General features: G+C 43.5%; 1 protein-coding gene across 1 annotated transcript; it reads right to left on the bottom strand.

Annotated features, from left to right (window-relative positions):
* Positions 1–19801, bottom strand: LOC310997827 (semaphorin-4G-like). The gene is made up of 15 exons (XM_083987639.1): positions 19542–19801; positions 14887–15246; positions 10538–10686; positions 9116–9178; positions 8882–8980; positions 8679–8772; positions 8483–8596; positions 7363–7517; positions 6317–6492; positions 4871–5015; positions 3877–4099; positions 3209–3324; positions 2947–3101; positions 2520–2578; positions 1–1998 (listed from the first exon to the last, which is right to left on the bottom strand). Exons 2-15 carry the CDS (start codon positions 15032–15034, stop codon positions 986–988), a joined length of 2709 nt encoding a protein of 902 aa, XP_083843765.1. The 5' UTR covers positions 15035–15246; positions 19542–19801; the 3' UTR covers positions 1–985.
* Between the last annotated feature and the right edge of the window lie 5457 nt (positions 19802–25258).

Genomic DNA, 25258 nt, shown 5'->3' with positions numbered 1-25258 from the left:
ATGTTTAACAGCCACTTGTGTCCCAACAATTTCAACCATGTATGATGGACTGAGTGAAGCTCGACTGTGACTTTCTTTTGGGGTCTATGTACATTAATACTTATTGTGTTTGCAAATTTTTAGTACTGAATAAATGATGTAACTAACAACGAAAGTGTTAATTGTGGCAGTATATCAGTTTGATACAAATATAATAAGGATTGTTTGGATGTGTGATTAATCAATAATTCCATAATATCCATTATGTAATTAATCATAAAGTCATGTTATGGGTTAATAGATTTGGTCCAAATTCTGGTTAATAGTAATATTAAATAAGGATTAGTTCACCATTTCTCAGTGATGGCTGGTGTAAAGTGTTATGAGTTACTATTTTATGTTTGTAAAGTCTGTGAAAACCAAATTCCCACGCTCACCAGATCCGTCCCCTCAATATTTAAAATGTGTGAATGTTATGTTTTAAAAATGCATAGGCCATCTGTGCACTTGTCAGTGCAAACAAACTTTGGCTAGCTGCCCTCCAGTCTGAACGGAGCCAAATATGGCCACCCCACAGCAGAAGTCTTCACATGTATTTATATTCCCACAGGGCTCTGCTCCTCTTCGGAGTCTGTGTATCTGAGCTCTGTGCAGCAGAGATCTTTCTGTGGCTCAGATCTCAGCCCTCATACCAGGATCAGACTACCGCTTGACTGAACATGTCCATCTGGGCAGTGTTGAGGTGAGGTAGATCATATCTTTGTCCATTTCATGCTCGGCCCTTCACTGGAAACCTGTGTTGGGAAATTTGGGAATTAAGGTTGACATAAAGCCCGTAGGTTCAAAGGAGCAGGAATGTCACAATGTACAAAAATCCAAACTAAAGAATGTAGATAAGACTCTTCCTCGGTCCTTTAGTCCACAACAACAATGAGTCATATGACAGGCACTTCAACACAGGGTAAAAACACAGCAGCTCTCCCACCACAGGGGGAGTTTCATCTCTCTACACTGAGCTCTCGTCCGGCCTGGGCAGCAGCTGAGTGTGTTTCCTCTTCTCTAAAATCCTGTTGAGCTCCTCAGCGAAGGAGTAGCAGAGCGGCGACGTGTTTTCAGGTTCGCTCTGCCTCAGCAGCACGTAGCTGTTTCCGTTCATCCTTCGCAGGACGCTGGGCAGCGTGGCCGACAGCCCGTTGGGGAAGTCGCACTCCGGGGATGGGAGTTGCGGCGTGGGAGGGAGAGGAGGGGCCGGGGGAGGAGTGTCCTTGTTGGGTGATGGGTGACCCTCGCCGGGGACGATCTGGAGGAAGCCTCCGTCCTCTACGTCGCCGTTGTGCTGCTTTGAAACTCCGTTACAGATGCCGTTGCCGTTACAGTGGCTTGATATCGTCTTCAGCTCCATGTGGGAGGAGCTTCTGTGCTGCTTCTTGTTCCTGTTGTGCTTTTTATTGATCGGGTAGGCGGACGCCGCCGCACGCAACGAGTACTTCCCTCTGTTGCCCACACGCAGGCAGAAGCCCACATAGACGAGGACCACGGTGAGGACCACGCAGAGGCCTCCGAGGATGGTGATGAGGGACAGGTACATGGCCTCCATGTTCCTGGGGGAGAGCAGCTCTGAGCGGGGGAGGAGGGGGGCTGGAGGCGGGGGCAGGGGTCTCTCTGAGGACGGATGCTCAGTGGGAGTCGGTTCAGTGGCGAAAAGATCGTAAGGGTCTTCTTCAGTCGGCTCAACCGGTGGCGGAGGGGGCAGGTCCAGGCTGATGGTGACGTTGTACGTGACCATGGCGACCTTGATGTCGTTCTCGACGGCGTAGCAGGTGTACAGACCGCTCTGGTCCTGCCGCGCCTCGATGATCAGCAGGCCGTCGGTGCCGGTTCTGAAGCCCGAGTTGAGGCCGTAGCCCTGCAGCTCGCCGCCGTCCAGCGTCCAGAGGGGGGTGGCCAGGTTGGAGCTGAGCTCACACTGTAGCAGCACGTCATCACCCACCCGCACAGAGCGACTACGCTGGACCACGTCTGTAACACACATTAATGCAGTGAGAAAGTGATTTCAAATGAGGATTAGGAGAAAACTCACAACTTAAGACTCTGAGTCATTTTATATGTTAATTGCTTAACACCTCCTAAATTTATCAAAGGCTGTCCAAAGTTAATGAAGCATAAACTCCCATTAGAGATCTTTTAATTCCAGCCATCACATTACCTTGTACAGCGAGAGAACAACGAGGGGGCAGAAGATGCTACATTTTATCAGCCTGAAACTGTGAAGTGAGAGAAGGCAGTTGCCTGCCTTGAATATCAAACGGATTTCTCTCCAGAGATGGTAAAAATGTGATTAAAGAAGGGAGGAGAGAATTTTGCCAACAGTGTGCATAATCAACTTTCAAAGACGCCTTCGTAACATCTCATGACACCTTTGCATCGTTCGAGTACTTTCTAACATTCTCTATTTTTAATATCCCTTTCATCATTCACTGTTCCAAAAGTAAACTTTTTTTAGGCTGCAGCACCTAGCAGCAGATGAGACTCATGCGTACCATCTTGTGTGTTCTCACATCCCCTGCTGCCATGCTGGATGTCCTGGATTAAAGAGGATCTGTGGAGGGGGAGAAAACATAACAATAAGGGCATTAGTGCAAAGAATAAACATTTGCTTTATAGCAAGTTGAATATTTTTGTTCCCTATTTCACACTGTATTCTGATCTATTCACGTCTCATATAATCTATTCCTTATATAATCTCTTTTGACTGAGTAAGCATTGCTGTGCAGGTTAATCAGTGCAGGTTAGGTACACACCTGCATGCTGAGCCAACATTACGCAACAGTTCTGGGAGCTGACTCTCTGACAGGGCTCCGTGACACTTGAGGTTACTCAAATCAAACACAAAAGGGCGTTTGTAGCGTTTTCATCACCTGATCAAATCCCTCTCACACACACACACATGCATCATCCAGCGCCCACCTGTTCGCATGTGACATTACGTCCACGCACTGGACTCCGTCCCAGGCACAGTGAGGGTCCCTGGCAAAGATGCAGTCATAGCAGGAAGCGTATCTGTGGCAGTTCGAGAGCGGCAGCTGCACCACGCCTGATCCAGAACCCACGTACACACTCATCTGGGGGAGGAGAGAAGACGTAAATACCCTCGGATGGACATTACTCATGTGTGTGTGTGTGTGTGTGTGTGTGTGTGTGTGTGTATCTGATGGTCAGACAACACTACCTGTTCTGCAGATATCAGTAGGTTCTCAACAGGCTGTGGCTCCTCAAAGAGTTGCAGCTCCTCGATAATGTGCAGTTGACCCTCGACCTCTACGGCTTTGTGTAACCAGCCTTCATCTGAGCAACAGCGACAGAGAGGAGAAACATGGCTTTAATATACTTTTTTTTTTATCAGCCAGTCAAGACACGTCACTCTGTTTTAGCTTGATTTCCTACTGTTTGGACAGTCATTGATTTTATTCACATCAGTATGCGATTTAAATGAATTTCAGCTATCTGGCTGAAGATAATCAATTCCCTTTTTTATACCTTGTGTCAAGCATCTAAGATAAGGAGTTTTGTTCAGGCAACAAACTAAAGTCCTGTCATCCTTTTTATGTTGTTTTTATTGCATTTTCTTTCTTGCAATTTTGATTCTTTGAAAAGGTTTTGGCAGCTGACGTAAAAAAAAACCCTCCTTGAATACATCAACAACCTGATAAGACTGATAGAGACAAATAACAGTGACATAATGTTGTGCAGCTGCTGGAAGACAAGAAATACTGTATGTCAACAAGTATAAGCTAAATATTAATCAACATCCAACAACAACAAGACTCCAGGATGTGATGGTACTTGGACTAGAAATAGACCCAAGACATGTAATATGTGAACTGAATTCATACACACCTGTGCCCATGTATAACACATGGTATTCTTGTCCATCTACGCCTTGCATCATGTGCACGGCCATGTGTGTGTAGTCTGTGGTTCTCCTGAACAAAATAGGGCGTCTGTCTGAGGGTTGGACCTGCTGGGACATCAGAGGATGCCTCCTGACAAAGTTCAGCACATCATCAGGCAGAGAGGTGGAGGCGTTGATGCCTCTGGCCCTCAGAGCATCGGTTATACACTGCAGGGAAAGAAGCCAAGGAGAGGGGATGATGAGCAAGCAACAAGGCACGATGTGGGCCGCAGGAGAACGAGAAAGACATTTTTGGCTCATTTGTAATTGGGTTCCTGTAAATAGGAACGGATAGCGAAGGGGAGAGAGGATGTCATGAGGCTTAGTGAGCTGGTCACAGGATCAGGAGGAAAACACGGAGCCTGTGGAAGACTGTGTCTGGGTAAACCCGCGTTTTCACTTCCACAACAATGACTGTGTGAGCTCAGCAGCCAACTTGTGCTGACATGCGGGCGACTCAGCTCCCTCTGCACCTGACTAAGGGAACAACTTCCCCTCTCTCTTTGTGCCATCCAAATGACTTGGGCCAACTCCCCTAAGAGGCTTTCACGCTCCCAAGCTAAAACCTTTGACCGCTTCTCCTCTTCATTTACTAGCAAAGTTGAAATTAAGTCCCACAAAGTGTTGAAGTGACACTGCAGTGGATAATGTCTGCTGCTCGTGCTAACGATGCCACAGCCCTGGCTGCCACGCTAAGCCACTGTCTCCAAAGCTACAGGCTGGAGTTAATCGCCATGGAAATGGGTTTCAGTGACATAAGCTGGTTGTGTTTTGAGCCTCGTGCTTGAGGCTGCCACTCTTCTTCTCTATCATCTCTGCTCCATCATTACCTCGGAGGCTGAAGAGGCAGGATACTTTTTTCCCTGGGCCTCATCTTGTGCAGTGACCTGGCTGTGTGCATGTGTGTGTGTGCATGTGCATGTGTGTGTGTGTGTTTACCGTTCCAGGTCGTGGGTCAGGGATCTTTCCAGTGTATTCCTTCCACTTAGAGTCGGAGTTGTGGTTCTCCATGTAGGGTCCTTGAAAGGCCTGTTGGACTTCAGACAGAGAAAAGCGACACACAGCAGACGCCTTCACGTTTTTCCTAAAGACATCAAAGCGCACGCACACACACACACACACACACACACGGACACACACAGTGAGAAAAACCAGAGCACAGGCCATGAACAATAACAGCAGTAAACCCAGTGTTGCCATAGAGACAGCAGTACAAGTACAGTAGATCAGTGGCTCACCTAGCTGAAATGATGGAAACAGACATATAGGAGGATGCATAGGGGGTTAGGGTGGGGGTGGGGGTGGTGAGCTTTGACAGAGATTGTATGCAGATGAAGAGGATGATCAGATGTCGTGCATCTCTGTGACACTCAGAGGGAGAGAGAGAGAAACAGAAAGGCTTCATAGAGACAGAAGAGGTGGAGCTGAAGAGGACACGAAGATGCTCAAGAAGATAATCTCTGTTTGTTTATGTTTTCTCCATCACACAACATTTGTGCTTGGGCATAACATACACTTTTTAGCTGACGTATCAAATTGGAGCATGTTTCAACCGAGTTTCTACAAAAGGCCATAAAAGTTATAAGCCCAAAATTTTCATGCTAGAACTATCTATAGTTGACATTTTTGTTTTGGACATTTAGAGTTTGCTGCTCCCTCGCTGGATTCACATTGATGACCTGAGGGATTCACAGGAAAATGCATCTAATCCACAATGTTATCTCACTGACTGACAGCCTAATTATTACCTGTTCAGTCTTTTTATACGGCGTCAGAGCCGCATTAAGTTTCTGCTGATTCAATCCAGCATTTCCTATTTGCACTACTTCATTAAAAGCATTTACTGTAGCGTGGCTTTTATTGTGAGACAGTCAGGAAATGTGTTGAAATCAAATCTCATTTACAATTGTCATCAAAACAATACTGTATGCATGTGTTTGGTTGCGATGCCAACAGACTTCACCAGTTGCTCTTGTGTTTCTTACAAAGTCGCTGCTTGATGATTGTTTGCTGTGGTATTAAATCTCACTTGTAGTTACCATGGTAACAAGAGGGACTGCTAAATAAACCAAGACTGGAATATTAGGGATTACAACTTTAACATCTTTTTTTTAACTGGATCTAAATTTACATCTTTAATTAATATTCTGTCCTCAAACTGCTGAAAATCTCCTCCACCCAACTTTTTTTTTTCACATGGTTTGGATTAAAAAAAAGTTCTTGCTTTATCTCTCCCGGCTCTTTCATCTTGTCCCTTCTCGTCTTCTTCCACTGTCTCAATGTATTGATTGCTGCCTTTCATCTCTGTCCTGCTCATTTACATTTTGCATCCTCAAAGCCCCCGTCAGCCCGAGGCCTCGTCAACACAAAGAGTTTCTCACTCACCACTCCAGGCCAAAGATGCCGTAGAACAGCGTGTCCTGTGACGTGTGTCCAGGCATGACGAACACGCTGCGCAGCATGTTGAAGTGGAAGTCGTACTCGGGCAGAGAACACATCAGCCTGGCCTTGAGGAAGGACGTCCACCGTTTCTGGAGAGTTAAACGGCCTCCTCGGTCCCCCTGAGGGAAGAGAGGTGAGGAGAAACAGAGGAGGAGTTCATGTTAGGTAAAGAAAAACCCACGGATAGTTTTGCACCAGAGGAATTTAACATCCTCAAAAGTGCAAAAGTGGCAAGAGGAAGCAGCAAAGGTATGTTCAATAATGTTAAGCTCTCATTGCACTCCACAGGTTCGTAGAGTGTGTTTGGCCTCAGTAGGATTAAAGCACTGACTGTGGAGTTCACGTCTCACACACGTACACACAGCCCATGTAGACACATCTCAACACCCGCTCTCAATCCAAAAAAGATGCTCTGACAGGTCTACAATGGAAAAGCTTGACTCAAGGCCACAGTTCTTTCAGAAACAGTAACAACTGACATGAGCTTGCTCTTTGATTTCAACTTTTAAATGTATTCTGCCGGTGGCAAGTTGAAAATGGCACATACGTCGCCAGGAGGCAATTCGATTGAGATTAACATGAAAATAAAAAATAAAATGGAGATGTGCTGCAAAACTTTTAGGGAAGAGATCTGGTAGCTGACTTCACTTCCAAATGCCAGAGGATGAGACAGCAAGGTTATTACTCTGTACAGGTGGCTCATGTGATTCTTAACTCCTTCCTGGGCAGCAGGGGGATGTAAATTATTCACATTTTAGGCAGCGGAAGATGCTAAACACTCTGTCTCTCCCCAGCAGCCATCCATTCCTCTCGCTGTGAGACACACTGACTCTGCAATCCATTCATCAGCTGCACGGTCTTCTCCTCTAATCACACCTGGGCCTTGTTACCAATGCATTCCCCCCGTCTAGCCCCTCATCTATTATAGTATCCTTTCTCTCACCTCTAGTTGAAAAACATTCCTGCATCACTTTTTAATCTGCTCTCACCTTACAAACCCGAGCCACCCGTGCCACCCTGCTGTGGCTGTAGGTCGTCGTCTGCTCCTGGCTCCTCTCGGTGAAGAAGAAGTAGATCTTGTCATCATCGCCTGTGCTGCTGCCCAAGCTCTCCTTCACGAGTGCGGAGCCAACAAACTCTGCCTCTGCACGGGGGAGAACAAGATGCATTGACTCATACTGTGAATAAACAAAGTCTTTGACAAATAAATGCCAAGTAATTACCCACTGAAAGAGATCTCCTCCGATGGAGTCTCGTCTAGTTTGGCTGCTTGACATGAGCCCATGACACTGATTGTAACAGCTGGCCTGTAACATATACTGCTCAAAAAACTGAACCTGCGTCACCAAAACATAAAATAGTGACAACTAGATAAAAGGTTGTTGCTTCGAAGTGGCTGTTTGTAGATTTTCTCTGCTACTAAATGTGGTTTCTTGCCAGCAGCCTGTGGTGCCGTTTGTGGCTCGACAAGAGCTTCAGTAATTGTTGCATTTACAAGGAAAAACTGAGTAGCTTCCAGAAAGTGGCAAGATGAGCTGGCTGGGGCTGTCGGTGAGCATGCTAACTTCAGTAGAGAAGAAGATTTGATATCTTTCGTGTCGTTTTCCACCCTTGGGGACAGCTCTTGGTGAGTAGACGCATTAAGTTTGATGCTGAACTCCCAACCTTTGTTCTCAGCTGAGATGTAAGCAGCGATAATGCTAATGTGAGCTTTGTAGCAATATAAAAAAGGGAGCAGTTGGCAATCTGTAATAGGAAGGGAGAGGTTTGGCTTTGGAGGGATATATTAACTTGTCTACAGTTACGCTAGCAGCTCTGTGAGGCTGCTTCAGGCACAGCAGCAAACTGGGACTTATAAACAGGATCGTCTATGCAAGTAAATCTAAGCCATACTGCTTTAAGAATAAGCCGAGCAATCAGAAGCAGGTTTAATGACAGTGAAAATAATGCATTATTGATCCAGCCCTGCAGATGTTTGCTGACTTGGAGGCTTAACCTGTGGTCAGCTGGTTGACAGGCTGGAGCTCTGACCACCTGGTTTGGTGGCAGTGTGGTCACTGCCACCAAACATGTTAAAGGGCTTTTTATCATTCCAGGAGATTAACTCACCATTCAGCCAGCGAGTGGGAGCATCCTCTGTCTTCAGCGTGGGAGACGGAGAGTTGCGGCGGATATCTGGAAAGCTCCTGAACTCAAACCGAGAAGCTGTGTACATCTGCTGGTCTGGAAGAAGACAAATGTATCTGATCACTGCTGTGGTTGAGTGAAACTCTGGAAATTACCTTTAATTGTTGAAGGGCCTTACCGATGATGAGGGCAGTGTAGCCTGTTGTCGGCCCATAGGGACATTTCTCTTTTCCTTCCTCTGGCTGAGATGACATCACAAACCTTTCCTCCTCCTACGCAGGACAAAAAAATTCATGAATATTTAATGAGGAAGATGATTATTAAGCATCATATGTATTTAAAAGCACTGGAAGGATTGTTATTTGCTGTGCATGGACGTACTATATATGCACAGAGTGGTTTGAAGGCATGAGTCCCACACATGTAGAGATGAGTTGAGTTAAATCTCTGGAGGAAACGGATGTGATTGAAACACTCGGTCTGGAAGAGAAAGAGAAAACCGGAAAAAAAAAAAAAACATTTCACAGTGAGGGAGCGATTATGAATACAGGAGAGAACCTAACACAGAAAGATGAAACAGAAAGACTGAGAGAGATGGGAAAACTAAATGCCTACCTTATTGTCTTTTCCCTTGAGCAGGCACTGCCGTTTTTGCTCGGGAGAGGCCTCCCACTCAATCTAAAAAACAGAAAACGAAGAGCTGGATGGTTTCACATCACTACCTTGCATAAATCCTGTCAAAGTGCCACACATCTGACAGCAGATTAATAGAGAATAATATTATTTTGGCTTGAATAATTCATACTTTCAAAATTTTGCCATCACACCATCTGAATTCACAGTGTTGTTGTATAGCAGCATGTTTTTTCTCTTATGTAACAGAAAGTTGACTTAATATATTTGTATTTACAGCAGGATATGGAAGAGTGGTTGCGAGGGAGTGTTACGCACACACACACACACACACACACACCAGCAATTACATCTTATGACAGACACCACTGCTGTATTAACATAAGTAGCATAACAGCTTAACGTCAGCTTGTCACCAGGTAACAAACATAACAAGCATGGCAAGCTTCGACTTAAAGAAACGTCCTGCAACGTGCAACTTACTGAGGGCTGGACTCAGTCACAGCGAAACTACAACATGCTTAAACGACATGGAAAGAGGACAAACAATAGTTTTAAGGTTACATCCCTAAAAATTCAATAGCAGCTAAGAGGGTGACACCTATCTGTTGTTACTGGTCAGAATGTGTTTTCTAATATCAAGTTATGTTTGAGATACACGATACATGATTACTGTAAAAAGCCATACCTTCTTTATATTTCTCAAAAAATACCAGCTGAAACCAGCATGGCAATTGGTGAATAATTTCCATAAATAGCCAATTATTGGATATAACATGAAAAAAAAACCTAAGGATTATTGCTTTAATGTTGGCAATATGAAAGCAAAAAGGGCTAAATGTCTAAATGCATATGCTCAGAGGGTTTTCAGAAGAGAAGAGAAGAGAAGAGAAGAGAAGAGAAGAGAAGAGAAGAGAAGAGAAGAGAAGAGAAGAGAAGAGAAGAGAAGAGAAGAGAAGAGAAGAGAAGAGAAATGTGTGTACAGTGATAAAGGAGACATTTAGAATTTAGCACTTGGCACAGTTTTTAAGTTTTAACTTAACAAGTAGGGTAAATACTGCGAGTATTAGGTTGAGGAACATAGTATGCTAATTACAGCATTAATTAGGATTTATTTCCGTCTCCCCATGTCTCAGTAGTTGGATGATATTAACATGAATTCTGAATATATAGTCAACTATGTCTTCATTTGCATTCTACAACTTTTGAGGCAACAATTTTTCATTCTGGGGTAAATGTATGTATTCCCCTGCAACCCTGTGTGTGTGTGTGTGTGTGTAGTAACATTATTTCTAACAGAGTTGCTCACAGTTGCACCACTGGAGCCTCTTGCTGCATAAACTTATTCAAGATATGGTGGCTGAGGCACTGAACATGCAGCGACATAGAAACAAAGAAACTCACAGTGAGAGCAGAGCTGGATGAGATGTCAGAGGCATTGAGAGCGAATACAGCCCCTCGGGCCCCAACGTAGAGACGCTCGCCATCAGCCTCCAGCAGCATGGTGCTGTAGTTGACGGCAGAGGACTGGAAACGCCTGCAACCCTGGAGACCTGAGAGAGGAGAGGAGAGGAGAGGAGAGGAGAGGAGAGGAGAGGAGAGGAGAGGAGAGGAGAGGAGAGGAGAGGAGAGCAGAGGCTGTTAATGAAGGTGACCTTTTGTAGCCTCTTGACAGCTCCTGTTACATCTGTTTATGCAAAACAGCTCCAAGTGTCCTTAGAAAACACATCATAGACATCTACACACCACACGTGCTCTCAAGAGGCTGAATCGCTGCAATAAAAGATTGGTGAAATTTTAGATGCAACACACCACACACAACCTGATTTAACCCTCTTTTGCTGTTACATTTGCTCAGATACAGCGTGTCCACTGCTGCTATTGATTACAATCTGCCTCTAAGGGAAAAACTGTGGGTTAATAAATAACATTTTTCATGGAGAAGCCTTGCCTTTTCTCATTTCAATGGTCTCAAATACCCCACGAATAGACTTGTTTATCCTCTTCGGCCCCACTGGACTGATTGGTGAGCATCCAAATACATACCGCTTCTGTTGTTATCTGAATTTTTATGCGATAACGTGAACAAAACAAAGAAGTCCGCACTAATGGAAATCGGCGTACACCAGCATCTCCCCCTCAAAGCCTTTAGAAAGCCTCTGAACGTCCATCATGATGCAGCATAGATTAACATCTTTTTCAATCAAACCTGAGAGTCTGAGAATGAAAGAAAGAGAGAAATCTATTCATCTCCTGTGATGGGTTTCTCAGTATGTGACTGTTGAACATCAGTGCAGCGTGGTACAATGGCCTTGCTCTTTGATTCTGACTTTAAAATCTGCTGGGAAAAAAATGCTATTAAGCTTCATTGAACCGTGGATGCACAGAAATTCTCTTTATGTGACTCCAGAGTTGCTTGTGATCGCAGTTATTTGCACAGTAATAACATGTATGACACCTTATCAACAGCTCATATTTGATTAGGCTTGATGATAGATAATTAATTGATGATTAACCTGTTTTGATAGTTAATTATATACAGCTGTATAACGGCAGGTTCTCGCCAAACACAAACACACTAGGTTGATTGGTGACTCTTAATTGCGTACAAGTGTGAATGTCAGTGTATCTGCATTGTCTGTCTCTCTGTGATGAGGTGGTATAGCTAACGTGTGGTTGGATGAATTGTGGCAGGTTTCAATGCCACAAATTTGTTGATCCCTGCATCACAAACAAAGTTTTTTTTTCTTTTTTCTCTGATATACTCTGTATATATCACTGGCAAAAACAATATTACATCTCCACTATGGACAGTAAAAGCCACAGGATTATGTTCATCCCCCACAGCTTTGCTGAGGAAGAAGAAGGTAATGAAAAGAAGCACAACACAACATCAGATTTCAGAGATCCACTTCTGCCTAATGTGGGTTTCTGTGCTTTGTGCATCTGCGCGACGTCCAGTTTTCCAGGCTGTATTGGGATGCCTCGGTCTGACAGGAGTCAGGACAAGATACTAATGAGGGTTAGTCATACTAACACTCAGCACAGAATACACACTGTATAACATGCACACACACAGAAACACGAACAAAACATATCACAAAGTCGCTTGCTGCAGTCGTCACATGGCGGAGAGTTACGCAAGTTCTATCAAGACTCTACTTAGCTTGGGTAAACATGACACCACTGTCAACACACACACACACACACACACACATACATCAGAGGCAACCTTTAGGCATGTCATCACCACAACAATAGCTCCACAAGACAATTGGGCTGTTGTAATAAAAGAGTGTTGTTAAAAATAACAGCAGAGTTGTTCCAGTATGACTAATGGTGAGCAGGTTTTACTGTACTCTGGGGCGGGGTGGGGTTTTGACAGCAACTAAACCATTCAAACTTGTAAGTGAGCCACTTCTCATGTCTGATGATTAGTACAGAAGCTCAACAGACTTCCTGCATCCCCAGCCAACCCACTTCCCCCCTGAAGACTGCATGGTTATCAAGTAAGCTGTCATTAAGATTTCTATCAGCTGCTGCAAAACACAATCCACTCTGCTCACCTCCACAGCAGCAGTAGTCAGTTCTCATCCCACACTGCTCCTGGCTGAGCAGGTGTCTACTTTTTTTTTGTCCTTCTCATTCTCTGCAGGAGGAGGAAGAGTATTACCTGTGAGGGACAATAACTTTTCCTATGTGATTTGAATGTCTCATTGTGGGCGATGATGACAATGCATTATAATGGAGACACGCCCAAGTTTCCTCAGTGTAATCCGAGCATTAGGATACACAATATCCTCTGTGTGGGTGACAGCGGGAGCCAGGTAACTGAAAACAACCTGCCTGAGAGAATGACGCAGCAGAGGGAGATTTATGTGAGCAATATTAACTATATATGACAATCCTAAGGCACATTTTAGCCTCAGCTTACAAGATCATGCGTGAAAAGACACTTTGATTTATTCTATAAGGGGGGAAGAAACGAGTGAAATAGGCCGGCAGAGAAACCCAGAGGATGTTATTTACTGAGCAAACACTTGGAGGGACCTCAGCTGACGGGTACAGAACACAGTGTTCAGGGACACACACACACATACACGTACTTTCAGTCGCTGAACCTCCAGGCGTTGGACTGTGACGTGACAGCCTCTCACACAAATTCACACCCGAGCGTCAGGCCTGTTCACGGTTCAGATATTCTGACGTGCGAGCGGGCCGAGCAGAATAAACAAAGTTTAAATCCACCGACTGGAACTGATGTCAAAGTGCGGCCGGCTAATTTAATACCTCACAGGTTAATGAGAAGGTATTTTAGTTTTCAGTTCTGCCTCTTTTGAACAGCCTGCTCTATGTCTGTTGTCGGCCTTTAGCCAGAAACCGTCATATCAATGACCCTTAAAGACCTCCTGCCTGCAAATTTTTTCACCTTGTCTAAAAGCAGGAAAAAGTGACATTGCAACAAGGAGAGAAAACACACGTGTGTTTTTTCTCAAAAGCATGCATGTGCAACATCAGTACCCCACACAGGTTTGAAGACTTTGCCTTTAGGTTGCTAAGAAACACAGAGATGAAAGGGATTAGTGGTAAGTTTGCATATCTTTCTAAAACTTAAGAAACAAAGACGAGCGGTAAAAGCAAGGCGAGGGAATTAAAAGAGGGCAGTGCAACCGTGGAAAGTATAAACTAATGAGGAGAAACAGAGCTTAAGTGCAAAGTTAAGCTCTGTGAATAGGAGTGGAGGGGGAGTGGATGAGAGAGTGATGGGGTGGCAGGCCAGCAGATGAGTGTAGGAGGACCTGTGGGTTGCAGCACAAAGTGATGAGTTGCAGAAACCGCGATAGAGGTATCAGGAGAGGTTCACAGCGAGAGGAGTAACAGTGGGATAAAAAAAGATGGGTGAAGGCAGGGTGCAAGCAGGTGATGTGTTGTGAGAAAGACAACTGTTTAGAGAAGGAGAAGAGGGGAGGAGGGGTATTGCTCTACAAGTACAGAGCATTAGCCAATTTGGCTGCAAGTCAAACCTGAGAGACGTGAGAAAATTTCTTCCACACTTCTTTGCGTCAACAAATAAAGTCCAGGATCAGATAACAGTGCCGCTACACACACACACACTCTCTCTCTCTCTTCCCCACACATGCACAAAGGAAAAATACCATACACGACCATCTTGCACCATACTACAACGGTTGTCATGGTTACGGAGCTTCTCAACTACCTACACTGGTGTCAGTCTCCCTGGATGCTCTGCAGGGATCCTAGTGTAAGCACTTCCCTCATCTGCCTCTGTCTCCGTGGCACCTCAGGCTACATGCCATCACTCACACTAGATAAATAAATGATGGTCGTGGTTTATATTTAAGAAAAGCAGCATGGTTATCAGAAGTGGCGGTTGTAAGAATTACCAGAGGCAGGTAAATAAGACAGAGAGGAATGGGTAGAAAGTGGAGGGCCACAAGAGAAGTTAGGTGCTGAGAGGAGAGGGGAGGAGAGGAAATAAAATAAACTACGAACCACATAAAGTAACAAAAAATGGCAATAGCTAAAATATTACAAAGAGAGAAAAACATGTGAGGAGATATCGTCTATATCAAAAAACCTGACAGCTCCAGTGTTAGTTTGCATGTAAAACACTTTATCAGTATTTGATTTTGAAGTCATCCTAAGGTGTCCAGCTACCAAACAGTCCAGAGAAGGATTGTCGAGTGTGCTGCACCAGAAGCTGGTGTCCGTGTGTGTTTTTCTGTGCTTACCGCTGCTCAACACGGTGACGCGTGGAGTCACATCCAGATCCAGCGGCGCTTTGAACGGGTAGCTGGGAGCCGCGCACACACAGCAGCTCAGCAGCAGAAGCTGCAGCGCAGGGGATCGAGCTGCCTGCATCACAGCTGAGCGTCTCATGGGACAAACACTCTCCAACCAGGGTATACACACACGCAAAGACACTCACACAAACATATTCACCTTGCGACACGCATACACCCCCTGCAAACGCACACACACACACACACACACACACATACACACACACAAACACACCCACTCACTCTGACAAACACTGGCAGGCAAGCAGACAGCCTCTTTCACTGTGCTGTAGAGAGGACTGAAGAAACCTGAAAAGATAAAAACACAAAACCAGCACTGTTAGAAGTCACGTCTACACAAGGAGAAACATGAAATACTGCGCATGTGGGCGTTCCTACCGAAAATATCACACCTTTAAAAGTCAGAGGAGAAGTTAAAAAGAGGAGGGAAGCAGCTGAAGTTCAACGGCGGTGCTCAAACATAAATAAGCTGATGTGAAGGATTTCACAAGGATGATGACAGAGATGTGAAAGAGACACAAAGAGACACAAAGTGCATCTGCTCTACAATGTACCGGCCGCTTTTGCAGACTAATGGCGTTCTGTGACACTGGGCTGTCTCTCAGTGTTGTTAAAGTCTGTAGAGTGTGAGCAGCAGCTGCCTAGTCTAAACACAAGACTGAAAATATCATTAACCAAACAATGGCTGTCAAACAGAGCTACGTGCTGATATCACGGGCAAACACTTGAGGATTAGACAGCGATGTGGAGCAATCCAGATCGATAAGGTGTGAAACCGTTTCAAACAGCAAGACGTACCTGAGACGAGCAAAATCCAGGAGGGGAGAGAGACTGTGAAATATGATAATCTCTAAGATGTGTGTGTGTTGTGATGTGAATGCCAATGTTGTTCCCGCAGAACAAGACCCTCTTTTGGAGGAGTGAGGGGAGAGATGGTGAGAGGAGGGAAGAGATGAGTGTGTGTGTGCCACTAGTGCAGAAACCAATCTTATCTAGATTTATTTGGGGGAATGGTGACATCTCTCTTTCTTTTCTCTCTCTTGTCACTCGCTCTTTAAAAACTCCACTTCTGTCTATAAAATGCTTTCCCAGTCCAAATGTAAACGGTCATGGTGGCTTTCCATTACACAAAACATGCTGCTAGAACCCTAAAGAACGTCTTCTCTCACACACACACACGGATGCAAAAAAAAAAAAAAAAGGGAGCAAAAAGTGGAGCCATTAGCACAAGTGTTTGTATGGCTGCACAAGTCCCAGCAGTGCCTCAGGGCTGACACCATGACAACGGCTGGCTGGAGCGCTGCGTAATGTTACAGTCATTCAGCAGCATGCAGGTGTGGATAAAAGAGATACTCTTCTGACTGTAGTCACACTAAGACTCAGTACTGCACATACTGTAGACACTGTGGCATTGTCACACACTAGGATTAGTAAGACTGAGTAATGGACTGAGTTACATGAAGTTACATCTCAGATAAATTTCCGATAAATTTTATCTTCATTCTTTCAGCTAATTTCCTTATGAAATGAAATCAACAGAAAGACATGAAAACTACAGTAGTTTCATGTGAAACATACCATTGAGCATTTAAATAGTAAAGGCTGTTAGTGATGTCCGAAAACCAAAGCATTAAGACGCTAATAGCAAATGGATCCCATGAATGTTCAAGAAAGGTGATGTGAAACTGTTTAGTCTTTGATTGACACACATTTCAAAATTTACAATGTTTTATAAATACCTTGGACTGTACTAGTGTAGATGTATGTAGATATATTTGCATTAAAAGCTTAACTTTGCAGCAGTTGCTAAATAGAGTCCTTTTCAACACCCGCTGTCATTAACTGCAGTCATTTCCTCAACAGAAGAGTTTTGACATGAAAATAAAGTCGACAAAATCTTCACAGTGATTTTAGGAGTCTGAAAATGTATGTTTCTACAACTGCACTGGAGAGAAATTAAACCATTAGGCTAGACGGTTGGAAATCAATCTGAATTTGGAAATGGTAAGTGCTTGTAACAGGTAGTGAAAAAGCACCTTGTGGTCTTCCAGGTGTGGAGAAAAATTTACAACCGAGCGCCTAAAACTGAGGATAACCACACAGCGAAAGCGAGGCTGATTTAACGAGTTCCTGGAATGCAGCCGTTTGGGAGATATTACTTTTTCTCACTTCTTTTAAGGTGGTAGAGGAGGTGCACCGAGGGGCTCTTTACAAGTCATTTATCTGACTTGTGCACACCAAATCACTCAAATGGGCTGTCAGGGTCTAAATCAGTCAGCCACAGTAGACCTGACGTGGTCTCATAATCCTGGGAGGAAGATGAGTCTATTCAGATGGAAATGTTTCACAGGAATGTGACAGAAAAAGGAAGAAAATGTGAAAGAGCCGAGAGAGAGAGAAGGGAGGTAAAATAGTGTGTGAAAGTCCAGCAGCGCAGAGGGAAGAGCCAGTAATTGTGACATTCTCAATTCTCTGTCATCTATAATCCATTACTCCTGACTTGTTCTGAGCACCGCCGGCCCCCTAAATGCAGAAGCTTTCAATTGTTAATTGGGCGTTGAGCGCACCAGTTGAAATTTTGAGAAAATATAGAAAGAGAGATGTACCCAGAGGAAATCAGGATGACTCCACCACTCTGCACCTAATCTGTCTTCCTCCTGATCTCACTGCTAGCTCTCAGTCCCATGACATTCATTCAGGGAAATGGATTTTATCAGGCAATTATAAAGTGTCTATAAACCTGCCTGAATAGAAGAGATCGGCGTGTCGTGGTGGTGACAGCTCCATCAACAGACAACACTTGTCCCAAAGGACTCAAAACTCTGTTTTGTCTAACAAATGGTGGAGAAGATTACAGTCAAAGGCATTGAGCTGCGCTTCAACTGAGAGATGGACTGCTTTAAAACACACTCATTTCACAGAAATACAAAAGAAAGCAAAGTCAACTGAAGTCTGTTTGTCCCCAGTACTGTACTAGGCCTACAGTGTAAAGTCGCTTTGTGGTCGTAACACTGGGCTCTGTAAACTGACCTCTCACACTAGAATCATTGTGTAGCGACTAGCGCGAGTGCATTATTTAAGTGTTGTGTACAAAATGCTTTACACAACTTATGTGTGTTATTTGTTAGGAACTTCCCAGTCTGTGGCTGGTTCACTCTGGGTTTAACAACAATGTAAATAGCGTCTTAAGTGTAAATTTCATGATATTTGAGGATCTGGAGAGAGGTTTAGTCGCTCACATCACACAGATCACATTCAAGAACCCCGGACTTGAGTGATAACAACAACAAAACTCAAGTCAAGTCTTTATCAGAAATCAGCAAAATCAACAGTGGAAGAAACTTTTCCAGGACAGACAGAATAGAGATATGAGTTTTCAAAAAATACAGAATAATCAATAGTTATCAATTGATGTCGCCACTAAAATAATAATAGAATAGAAACCGTGGTCTTTTCTTCAGACTTAACTATGAGCTTCCTGTTTTCGTTAAGATTAAGATGCACTGTCTGTGCCCTAACCCTAACCCCCAATGAGAGGCTGCAGCAGAATATTGAGTAACTATTCTGAAACTAAAAGCAGTGGCGAAGTCACTATGAAAACACGCTGCTGCTTTTAATTTGATTAGGATTAGAGCAAACATTTGATGAAGGCACGAGTTGAAAACCAGTCTGCCTATCCTTTGAAGAACAGAGTGAAAACAATACGAAGAGAAGATCAAGGATCCTCTACCCTCCATGTAACGATACTGTACCTTGTGTGTTAAATAGCCACATCTTTGTAGGTCTGTCCTCCCTCTTACCATAGGCTACCTAACACAGCCATGCATTTTTAAAGGCTGAACAGGCAGATAAGTGGCTTCACTCCATGGGTTTCCTCTATGGGCCTGATGATTCTATCACAGCTATAAAGACCATCAGTTTGGACAGTGGATGGCTGATTACCCATCTTTCACGGATCAATCCTGCTCTTAATGCACCTTGGGCACCCATCAAGGTGTTGTTTACAGCTCATTCACTGTGATCAGATCAGAGCAGCACCTTTCTATTTGTTCTCATTTCCAATTCACACCCCTGTTGAGATAGCTGACGGACCGAAAGTCACTCCACCATTACAGCCACCAGATGACTTACAACGCAGTAATGCAGTCAAGTGAAGCAACAAGGCACACACTGGGTCACAGGGAGCTTTTAGTGCAGCAGTTTACACATAACACACATAACCCTAACCCTAACCCTTTATCAGCTGATTAATATACAGTATCTCACCTGCGTGAGCTGAGCTGGCAAAGGTTTAAATAGCTACCACACATTAAAGCAGGCCATTTTTAAAAGGACAATAGCCTACGAAATATAACAGGAAACTGTAGCCTAAGTCTATATTAGACCATTAGAGCATACATTGTATTGTATTGTATATTTTTAGGATATTAAAAATACAAGTCGACGACACTGAGTTATACAACTATCTCTGTATAAAGCCAATGCAGAAAACCACAGACAATTAAATGAACTCACAACACGTGAAGGTGTTTTATCTGTGGTCTGTGTCTAAGCTGCGGTCGTGTAATGTTTTAGCGTCTTACCTGAATTCCCGTAGCCTACTAATTCCTCGAAGAGACGGACGTGTACGTTTCCTTGAGCACGAGACGATTCACCTGGACTGGACTGGACTTTCACCGGCGCATGCACACACACTCCTGCACACTGAACATACAGATACACACAGCGCGCGCTCACTCAGCAGCAGCGCCGACTCCCCTCCGTCACAGGTGGCCCGCCCTCCCACAGTGCCCACTTCTTCTCCTCTTCCTCTGAGTCAGGTGTTCACACCATCACTCCCTTGGTCATGAGCTCGGTGTTTACGGTTCCTCGTCAGTTGTCTTACCTTTATTTCTCCAGGTGTACTCCAGCCTGTGCAGGGACAGTTACAGATACAATGTGTCGAAGTGTTGAAGGTGCATAAATGTAACCTGTCTGTTCACTGCTGCAGGGTGGCTTCACACTGACACCTAGCGTCCATAGAGGGAACTGCATCCACTTATCAATTCGAGCAAACCATTCAAATTTGTACTAAAAAGCTCATTTTACACTAAAAATTACTCTGTATTATATAATGTTTTTAGCATGTTTTCATTCAGTTCTACATAATCTGATTGATCATAAATTGGTTGGAAATGTACACTGACTATGAAATATGTCAGATCATCCATCCTTCTATTATTTATCTATCTATTATTTAAAACTCTCACTGTTTTAGAGTTTATATTGTGAATCTTTGTTGGGTTTCTGCTTCTACCAAAATTTCAAAGTCATCACACACACTGGAAAAGTGCTGGAAAAGTGGTGTAAAGTTGGTAAATCCGAGCTTTTTCATGATCAATTTTCAAGTGATTTTTGTAGCTTTAAAGTTGTTTTTTGATAACACTTAATTGTAAGAACTAAACAGGTAAAAAAAAAACAAAAAAAAACAATAAAATGCAATGTTTTGGTCTTCTTTAGCTTTTACTCATCAAAAGTAACACTCAAAAACTCTAATCTGCTCAGTGTGGTTTGATTAGATTTGATTGACAGTGGTCTGCAAACATGAGCATACCACCCACCAACTGAGATCAGATATATGATTCATATATTTATTGATTTGGATTGTAGAATTATACAACATTGCACGTCCTTAAAAAAAAGGCTAAGGAATAAAACAATCTTATCCAATATAGGCTCTTAAATTATTCATTCAGGAGAGTTTTAAAGTCAGAGATGGTTGTGACATTTAAACTACAGATGTCACTGTAGCTTTTGCTTTACATTGCCTCCTCATTAAAACACTTTTCAGTTGCTCGTGGAAGACTCACATTGCCCGAATTCAGGCATGCAGACATAATTGCACCTGCAGCTCCCTCATCTGTTTCCCCACCTCCCTTCTTCCTCCTCTCCAGACCTTCGGGCAAAAATATTATGTTTTGCATTTCTAGACTGGGAGAGATTCATAGTGAGGCTGATCTTATATCCCAGTGAATGTCGAGGTTGGATATGTATGCAGGAGCTCAACACTTAATGAAGGAGCCTGTGAGGAAAGCTGGTTCCATCACTCTCTCCTGTTCCTATCCCCAGAGATACACAAACCCAATGAAATAACATGCCCAGAGGGTCTATACTTGGGATTTCAGTCATTATATTGCACAAAGCAACAGTAACAACATAGATCAGTTCAGTATCTTTGTGCATACACCCTGGGTCTTAACCATTTCATGGAAACAAAGTGTGCAGCAGAGATTAACGAGAGCTCTGATTCTGAAAAGACACAACAGCAGCTATCTATTATTCCACGTAAGACTGCTTCTCTCATTTATACGCAACTTTTAATTCATTATGAATATATTCATCAATGCAGTTGGTCATGTTTGTTGGGCAGTGTTGATGTTGAATTCAGCATTTTATGTCATGTCCCTACTGCAATCCAGCAGGGGGGTTTGTGCTATAGCTCCATTAACCCCACAGATCTCACAAAGGGACACAACACAAGAACTTCACCAGAGCAAATGGTGGAAGGGAGGAAGCGTCACGGCCGCGGGTTACCATAGCAACAGTGGTACCTGAGGAAGGAGTGGTAATGGTTCCTATGTGGTAATACAGACATATGTTGTGGTTACATCACAAGATGCAGTACTTTCTCCCAGTGTGTTGTAGCTAATAATAACAATAATCCAGGACTGGGATCGGTCTCACTCTGCCTGTTATTCTGCTACAGAGATCTGCAGAGACCTGTAGTGCACACAGCATGCAGCAGGACTTCCAGTCTATTGAAATTCTGGTCATGAATTTCTTTTTTTTCCTTTCCATACATATATCTAGATGTAAATGTAGTGTGTGTTATATTAGGAAGCACAACCTAATCATAGTAAACGGAGTAGCTCTATGGATGGTAATCTGAGTCTGTCATTATGGTCCAGTTTACATTTTCCCATTCTTAGGCCTTTTCTGTGACATTTTGTACATCGTGGGCAATCAAATCAAATGAAAAAATTAAATCAAAATCACTTTATTTTTCCATTAGGAACTTCATAGCAAAGGGCATCGGTGCAGTTGCGGATACACACAACACAATGGCAACACCTGAGAGACAGGTGATGTCACACATATTTACACAACCGACAGGCACAGCAAGCACAGCACAACAATCAGTAAAAAATTGTAATAAACACTGCAACAACAAAAAAGTTTTTAAAAAGTGAAAAGTTAAGAATGTTATGGCAGGAGTTAGATGTTAGGGAGTCGAATTGAGGTGGGAATAAAAACCAGATGAGGATGAATCCAACTCGTTGTCCTTTACTCCAGTTAAGGCTGAGATATCGTCTCAACTTTTGGACCTATTTCCATGAAATATGGTGGGGACAGATTGGGCTGTCCATGATGACCAGAGTATGAATCCAAACAAATCTGGTGACATCTAGCACCATCATCTGGTCAAAATTTCCATTTGCCCTTTGCAACCAAACATGAGCTTGTACAAGACTGTTCAGTGCTAATTATGGCAAACATTAGTAAACATGAAACTCAGCCTCTCACAGAGCCGCTAATATGGCTGGAGATTCTCAGTCTTTGTTCAAACAGAGATTTATTTCTCCTGCAGGAGATGGAGCACAGATGATCATGATTACAGATAAAAGACAAATACATGCACAGTACTTAGTACAGAAATGAGTTTGTTGTTTCCTTCTGAGGCTGTCATCGTCTTCCATTCCTAATTCATGCTGATGCTGTTTAGATTGTAAATTGTTCATTTTCTGTTGGGACCATGCTGTTTGTTCTTATTTGGAGAGACTGGGATGCTTTAAAGGAAATTAAGTTTTTATTGTGCAACGTTCTGTAGCCTAATTATTTAGTCTTGGGACAGTGGGATAAAAAACGGAACATCCGTTAATGTCTTTAATCCCCTGCATACTTTCCAACAAGGACAGAAAACAATATCCACTGATAATATGTTGGAAAATGTTGGCTTTGGCAGAAGAATAATTAACATGGAACACTGTTTTTTTCTGCTTGTACTGATACTGCAAAGAAAAAAGGGGAATATCCGCACACTGGATTAAAGCTCCCATTAATTGGATTGCTTGCAACGTTTCGACCGATGTGGTCTTCCTCAGGCAAATGGCATGACAAGTGGCTGAAGGCCTGATGACATCAGCTGTCATTAGTTGGATGGGCTGGTGGGCCAATTATAGGCCACTTAGTGTGCCCAGAGATCAAAAAAGTACAATAAATGTTAACAAACACAATACACAATATACACAAACACACAAGTGTTTAAACGATGTACACAAAAACATGAGAATATAGTCAATAGTCAACAAAAAAACAAAGCATAAAGTCTATGAACACTATTATGGAGATCTTTAGACGACAGTAGGCTACTGATACTGCACCTGATACTGCATTCTTTTTGACTGCACCTGTACTGCACACATAGGCAGGACAGTGTTCCGTTGTCGAGGACAAACTCCCTACACGAATAGCCTACGATATTCCTAAACGCACATGGGCCTCTCAACCGGCCGAATTCGGGGTTATTTCTCCCATGGCGCTGGGCCACGTCTGTTTCTATGGCTGAACAGCAAGAAACTCCTGAGCTAAGTTGATGAAATACCGACCAATTTGAAGTCATAAAGTGGCAATCATCTTTGCCATGTACTACAGTAACCATGTTGACTCAACAAAATAAAATTTATTGTAGACCGGTTCATTGTAAAACATTTAGCCTATTTACATAAATGTGATTTCAGTAGTAGCCCAGAGGCAGTCCTCCTCACTTTTCATTGAAACAAACTAATCCAACTGCCACAGTTGTTAGATTTCATCAATGAGACCAACATTAATCTCCTAAAAAAAATGAACCAGCCAGCGGTAAACCTCTGAAAGCGTGCGGATACGTTACTCGTTTTCTCCCTGGGATGAGGACGGAGCTGCCGGGCCCCCGGCAGATCAGCTGAGTAGAGCGGCTGCTGCAGCTGTGACAGCCGCTGCCCTGATCCGCCACAGATATCCTAACAGTTATAAACTGACCACAGACTCTGGATTAAACTGTGACTTTCTCGCATGAAAAAAAAATATTAAACTGTGACTGGTAACAGCGCTAAATCCAGAATTAAAACAGCTTTTTATGGCTGTCAGTTGTTGTGACACTGGCTGTGTGTGTGTTTTGAACATCCGCAACACGTGGGGTAGAAGCCGCTGATTGGCTGAGAAGCTTTCACTCAAAGCTTTCCTCAGGATGCTCATTGGATGAACAGCTAGAATGGGTGGGCCCAGCCTAAACGAACACGGCGATTTCACCCACATAAATGGAGATATTTTTAAAAGGATAAAAAAAAAAGTGGAGAAATAAAAAAAATATCCGATTGAGTGGATCCGTGTAGCGATCCGTGCATAGCCTACTTCTGGCAGGACACCAGGGCTCTGGGTGAGAGCCTTTTACTGGATTCAGATTATGATTCAGATCAATCCTGACAGCCACTCTCATAGACTTGTAGCTATTATGTCTATGGCTACTCTGAGCAGGTTTGCCGTAAGTTACCATCATAACTCAACTCGTTCAGCTTCGTGGTACCGGAAAGCCATGGTTAACCCTGAAGTTACCTCGCTAAGACAGTGATCCTGCTTCGTGGTACAGGCCTGAAAAATCCAAACACCAAAACAAATGTGAAAAAACAAACAAAAAACAGTTTGTTGTTTACGTTTGTGCGTGAGGGGGGTGGGGGAGGGGTGAATCATGCAGCCAATCAAAAAACGGCTACTACACGTTTCTGCTTTGCCTGTGACGTCAGAAGACCTGCCTGTGACGTCAGAAGACTGAAGTCAGTTGGAAGGTTTGTCCTGTGACATCACACTCTTTGTCCTTTGATCTCATTGCCTCCTACACCAGTTTGACTCATTTTGTCTTTAGCATTTCGAAGCAAGCAGTGTTTTCCAAATTGCTGAAAGGTTCAGACAAGAAAATATTCAAGTGAAAGACCAAGATTTCATAAAAACTGAAAAGTTGCAGCGATGACTAGAACTCTGAGCCAAGGTGATGCACCCAGATTTCTGGAGACAACATCTGGAGCTGCCGCCATTGACCAGCAAATTCAATCTAAACTAGTAAAATCTTTATTCTCTGGTGCTGAAGTTGTCATGGGGGACTATGTGCCAAACAAATGTGCTTCTTGTCCCTGTGCATTGACAACACAACAGCCACAAGATTTGGTCTTGGAGGACATAGAAGATGTAGATTTTGCTGACCTTGACCATGAAGAAGTCAAAGACAATG

This window comes from Trachurus trachurus (genome assembly GCF_905171665.1).
Source record: "Trachurus trachurus genome assembly, chromosome: 15".
NCBI classification, from domain to species: domain Eukaryota; kingdom Metazoa; phylum Chordata; class Actinopteri; order Carangiformes; family Carangidae; genus Trachurus; species Trachurus trachurus.
The sequence above is the reverse complement of the archived record's forward strand: the minus strand, read 5'-3'. Positions and strand labels throughout refer to the sequence as shown.